Source organism: Gossypium arboreum, chromosome 10 (genome assembly GCF_025698485.1).
Source record: "Gossypium arboreum isolate Shixiya-1 chromosome 10, ASM2569848v2, whole genome shotgun sequence".
Lineage (NCBI taxonomy): Eukaryota > Viridiplantae > Streptophyta > Magnoliopsida > Malvales > Malvaceae > Gossypium > Gossypium arboreum.
Genome location: NC_069079.1, coordinates 114,787,989 through 114,792,844, shown reverse-complemented (window position 1 = coordinate 114,792,844; position 4,856 = coordinate 114,787,989). Strand labels below are relative to the sequence as shown.

Genomic DNA, 4,856 nt, shown 5'->3' with positions numbered 1-4,856 from the left:
GATAACGCAGCTAAAATTTGCGGCGTTTATCTAAAAAACGCCGCTAAAAGTCATAAAATTTTTAAAAAATAAAATATTATAAAAGTCATGAAAAATATAAAAAATTAAAATTCATTATCAAAATATTGAGAAGAATAATATCTATGATATAAATATATATGCCACCAAATAGAAAGTTTATCAATAACAATCAAACAAAATACCGCACTTATCATACTACACCAGAAATCTAACAAAATACAAATAGAACAAAGTAATGATAGAATGCACACTTTAAGATCAGCAGTTAGCTCAAACAAGTCACTATGCATGAATTCAGCTAATCCTGGACCATGCATCCAACAAAAACTCAAAACTTGAGAAAAAAGAAACAAAAGTTAATGAATGACATATGAAGGCAAGAACCAACCAAAATAACAGAATCAGATTCCAGTTAGACAAGGTTCTTCTAAATTCAGAACCCTAAATCAAATTAATAATAAAATATGCAATTAACAAGTCAACATTAACGCCACATATAACATCAAATTGCACAGCTTAATATACTCAATATATTAGCATAAATAACATCACATTGAACAATGAATTTAACAAATTCGAATAGATCAATTTTAAGCTCACTAATGGTTAATTTAGCATGTGAACAACATATATATGTTTTGCATTTACAGCATGGTTTAATCAACTTCAAGCAAGAAATTAAATGCTACAAATTTCCAGCATTCAATATCATATATGGACAACATTAATATGACATTTTCGCACCTTAAAGACACATTTGGAAAATTTGAAGAACAATTTGAACAACCACATTCGAACATCTTGAAGACAACTAAATTTTGTCTTGTTTTGGACAACCTTACAGGTCAGCAAGGCATGTATTAAACCACGCCTAACATGTTTATTTCATCATGCTTTGAACAACAATAAAAAACCATTAAGCATTGTATTAAATCAACTCTTTAACACATTCAAACAACTTAAAATACATCATTCGAATATCATAAATCACAACTTTCAGACAACATAAATTGCAGAACATAAATATAAATATAAATCTTAAGGATTTCAAACCTCAAAAACAGGCTCTAATAAACACCTTGGTCATACCTGCCAAAGTATCACAAAGTTCATCAGTGATTGGATAGGAACTGAACAAGTGGGAATATAATCATATATATATACGTATAGCTTTTTCAAGTTGACATATGAAGATATTTGCATAAGCAGGAAAATTTTGTACCAAGCTGTCAGTATATCTGAATGAGTAGAGGGAATAAACTCCATTTCCGTGATTGTTTTAATTAAATAATATTTAAATAATTATTATATTTATAATAATATTTAAATAAATTAATCAAATTATATAATTTAAAAATTGTGTATAAAAAGTTGAAAACCGTATAAAATGAAATGTTAATTTTGTTCCATGAAAAATAAAAATAAAAATAAAATTATACTTATATTTTTATAACACCGTAATCTATTCGATTTATTTCAAAATTTGAAGACGCACAAACTCCAAGCCAATACCAATATTTAGCAGAAGGTAAACCATGTTGATGAAGCACCATGGCTTAATTTGGTCTAAAAGAAGAAGAGTAAATCAATCAACAATATATATATATATATATATATTTCTTTTAAAGAATCAGTAACAAAATTATTTTATCTTTATTTCCTAAATAAAATATATTAAACAACATACCTTTAGGTATAACAAATCCACCCAACAAAAATACAAGTGAAGCTGACCCAAAGGTATTTGCAACGACCAAATCTCGAGCAAGGGAAGCCAACATTCGAAATAGACTAACTGCCATTTGGTGTAATACAAATTGGGTGAACGTGAAGCGGAAAAATCTGAATCCAAAAACTAGAAATAATGAGAAGAAATTTCTGATAGCAAAAAACATCATGGGAGAGAGTGAAATAGGTGATACCTTCCAGCAGGAAGGGCAAAACCAACAGTGTAGTATAAAACAGAAGACCATACTACAGCTTCAATAGCAGAGTAAGGTACACGAATACTCCAACTGACGATGGACCATATCCATGCAGGATGAAATAGATTATCTCTTTGTTTGTAAAATACTGGAAGCCGAAATATGAGAAGGGATAGCTCAGAAAATCCATTAAACATCATATGGACCACCCCGAAGAAAAGGCATGAGAGGTAGAGGTTGCCATTAATCTCATCTACCGGATGCAGTTTTGTTCTTAAAAAAATTGTGCTCGTGACAAAAGCCACAAATGCAACCTTAAACACGTAATGCATATATTCAAAAGTGAAATACATGAGAAAAACTTCAAAACAAAAATTAATGACAAAAAAAAATCATAATATTTAGTCATGTATAATACACAGAAGTTTATTACTGAAAAATGAAAAAGCATAATACACAGAAGTTCTCACTTCATATATCATCAAACTATAGATGGTTAAGAATGTCAGTGTCAAATCAAGAAGGAAAAACTAATATATTAATAACTAAAAACTCTACAAAATTAAGCTTAGTTAAAAGTAGACATGGTTGATAGCAGAAGATGATGTAACATAAGTCACAAACTATACATTGTTTCTTAACTTTGTCATAAATATCAGCACAAATGAAAAAAGGGAAATGCAGCTAAACAACTTGCTATTTACATTCAAATTTAAGGACCCATAGGATAGAGTCTAAAATAGCAAGCATACACAACTCTCCTTTCCTGAAAGGTTCTAAACAACTCATTTTCTTCTACTTCGAACCCCACACCTTTGTCCAAAATAGGGACTGGAATAACATTTAGTCTATACACAAGAATTGATCTAAATTCATGCTAATAACATCATCAAGAGATCAAGGGTGCCAATTTCAAAATGAATAAAAGTTCCAACATACCACCGCCAGTTGTTCTGCCATGAAATGGTTCACTTCCTCAAAGCTAAAGTTTCTTGTCTCATACTCTCTTCCTGCCAATATTATCAAGATTGATCAAACGAACAAATCCAACATTTAAATTTATTTCATTGGTATTATCAGAAGAAAGGCACTGTGTACTAATGAGATTGATAACAACATTAGCCTTTGCTATCACAGCCTTGATTGAATTTTCATCCCTTGGATCGTATTTCATTGGCAGTATCTGATAAAGAAAAATATCAAATTAAAACCAAATAAAACACAATAAGCACTTCAATATGAATTCAAAGAAAGAAGGGGAAAAAATGCAATTCCATAAGGTATGCAACCTGTCCTAAATCTCCCATCAACTTGGGATGACGAGGGTTATCCTCGGAACCTCTGAAGGGAACTAACACCTGAGATCCCATTTTAGCTAAAATAAAAAGAAAAAAAAATCAGTATACACAAATAAACCTTAAAACAACAACAACAACAACAACAACAGCAAGCTCTCCGTAATGTACAGATTAAGGCAAAACAATGTACAATTATAACTACGAGATTAAGTTTAAATTACCCAGTTGTTGTATAAGATAACGACCAAGGAATCCAGTAGCGTCGAAAACAGTAGCTATAATGCCACTGCAGGGGAAGGGAAAATCATTTAACATTCAAAGAGAAAACTTTTAAAGATAAAAGTTCAAATCCCAAAAAAAGGACCTGACGGAAGATCGGCCACTGGTGCCCTTGCGAACGAGGTGCCCATGCCCTTATGGGAAGCCAGTGTAGATCCGTATCACGGATGATCACCTCCATAATCTGAAAAGGAAAATCGATAGTAAATGATTTATCCATAATCTGAAAAGGAAAATCGATAGTAAATGATTTATAACACTTCGATAAAAGGTAAAAGAAAAAAAACCCATCAATTTGTTACAAATGTTAAACACCATTAAAAAGAAGAAGAAAAGATAAATTGGAGAAAATAAAAAGAGGGAATGGAAATGTTACAGTGATCGGAGAGAGGGTAAATAGACTTGATAGAAGAGATTGAAACAGTTGGCCTCAGAGATTGGAATAGTTAAAACAATTGAAGACTCAGGGATGGAATGAGGACTCGGCGGAAACGATGGCTGTGGCGTTTACCATCTGGACGCTTGCACTTATGCTTCTCGAAATCAAAGACGGAATAAGGATTAAGAAAAGTTCTGCAGAGAAAAATGTAGGGTTCCAAATTTGGGCGTTTAAGAATCGAGGTTGAGGTAGAAAAAATGGCAATGGGCATGGAGTTAAAAGTTCTGAATGAGCAAAAGAGTAGCTAAATTTTATTTGGGGGATTTAGGATGAGAAGAAGAGGGAGTAACAACCGGGATTTTGATTTTTTTGGGTAAAATAATGGCTTTTTGTGGCGTTTTTAAAAAAAATGTCACTGTAGGTTAATTTTTTGTGGCGTTTATCTTAAAAACGCCATTATAGTTTAATTTTTTGCGGCATTTTTCTCAAAAACACCACTATTGCTTAATTTTAATTTTTCATATTTAACATATTTTTTCTATTTTTTTCAAAATTTTTGTGTTGAGATGATCATTTTTGGAATTTTTTAATTTTGAATATTGAATTTTTAAGTGAAATATGGAATAAAATATTAAATATTAAAATTTTAAGTTCTTTATTTTTAATTTTTAATTTTTAATTTTTGAAGATTTTTATAATTTTAAATTATCATATAAAATACAATAGGAAACTTTAATGAAATAAAATGAAATCGATGAATTAAAAAATATAAAATGACACAAAGAATATAAACATTATTCTTTTAAGTATGGTCCACATTAGTTGTTTAGATTTTTATATAAATGACATTTAATTATATGTATACACCTAAATTTTGATAGAGATACATCTCGAATTATATATGAATTTCGGTTTAATGTGTAATTGTAGACGTGAAATTCTAATTGTGGTTTA

At 30.3% G+C, this 4,856-nt stretch overlaps 1 protein-coding gene across 3 annotated transcripts; it reads right to left on the bottom strand.

The window, feature by feature from the left end:
* Positions 1 to 944: 944 nt before the first annotated feature.
* LOC108487625 (ABC transporter G family member 31-like) lies at positions 945 to 4,291 on the bottom strand. Of its 3 annotated transcripts, none has more exons than XR_008271890.1 (9): positions 3,900 to 4,289; positions 3,609 to 3,707; positions 3,466 to 3,530; positions 3,236 to 3,321; positions 3,064 to 3,129; positions 2,886 to 2,956; positions 1,944 to 2,094; positions 1,709 to 1,863; positions 945 to 1,110 (listed from the first exon to the last, which is right to left on the bottom strand). XR_008271890.1 is itself a non-coding variant. In XM_053019804.1 (9 exons), exons 6-9 carry the CDS (start codon positions 2,904 to 2,906, stop codon positions 1,076 to 1,078), a joined length of 528 nt encoding a protein of 175 aa, XP_052875764.1. In that variant the 5' UTR covers positions 2,907 to 2,956; positions 3,064 to 3,129; positions 3,236 to 3,321; positions 3,466 to 3,530; positions 3,609 to 3,707; positions 3,900 to 4,285; the 3' UTR covers positions 945 to 1,075. The 3 variants fall into 3 exon arrangements, 1 of the variants encoding a protein (XP_052875764.1); XM_053019804.1 differs by having other exon boundaries at positions 1,944 to 2,260; positions 3,900 to 4,285; XR_008271889.1 differs by having other exon boundaries at positions 2,886 to 3,129; positions 3,900 to 4,291.
* Between the last annotated feature and the right edge of the window lie 565 nt (positions 4,292 to 4,856).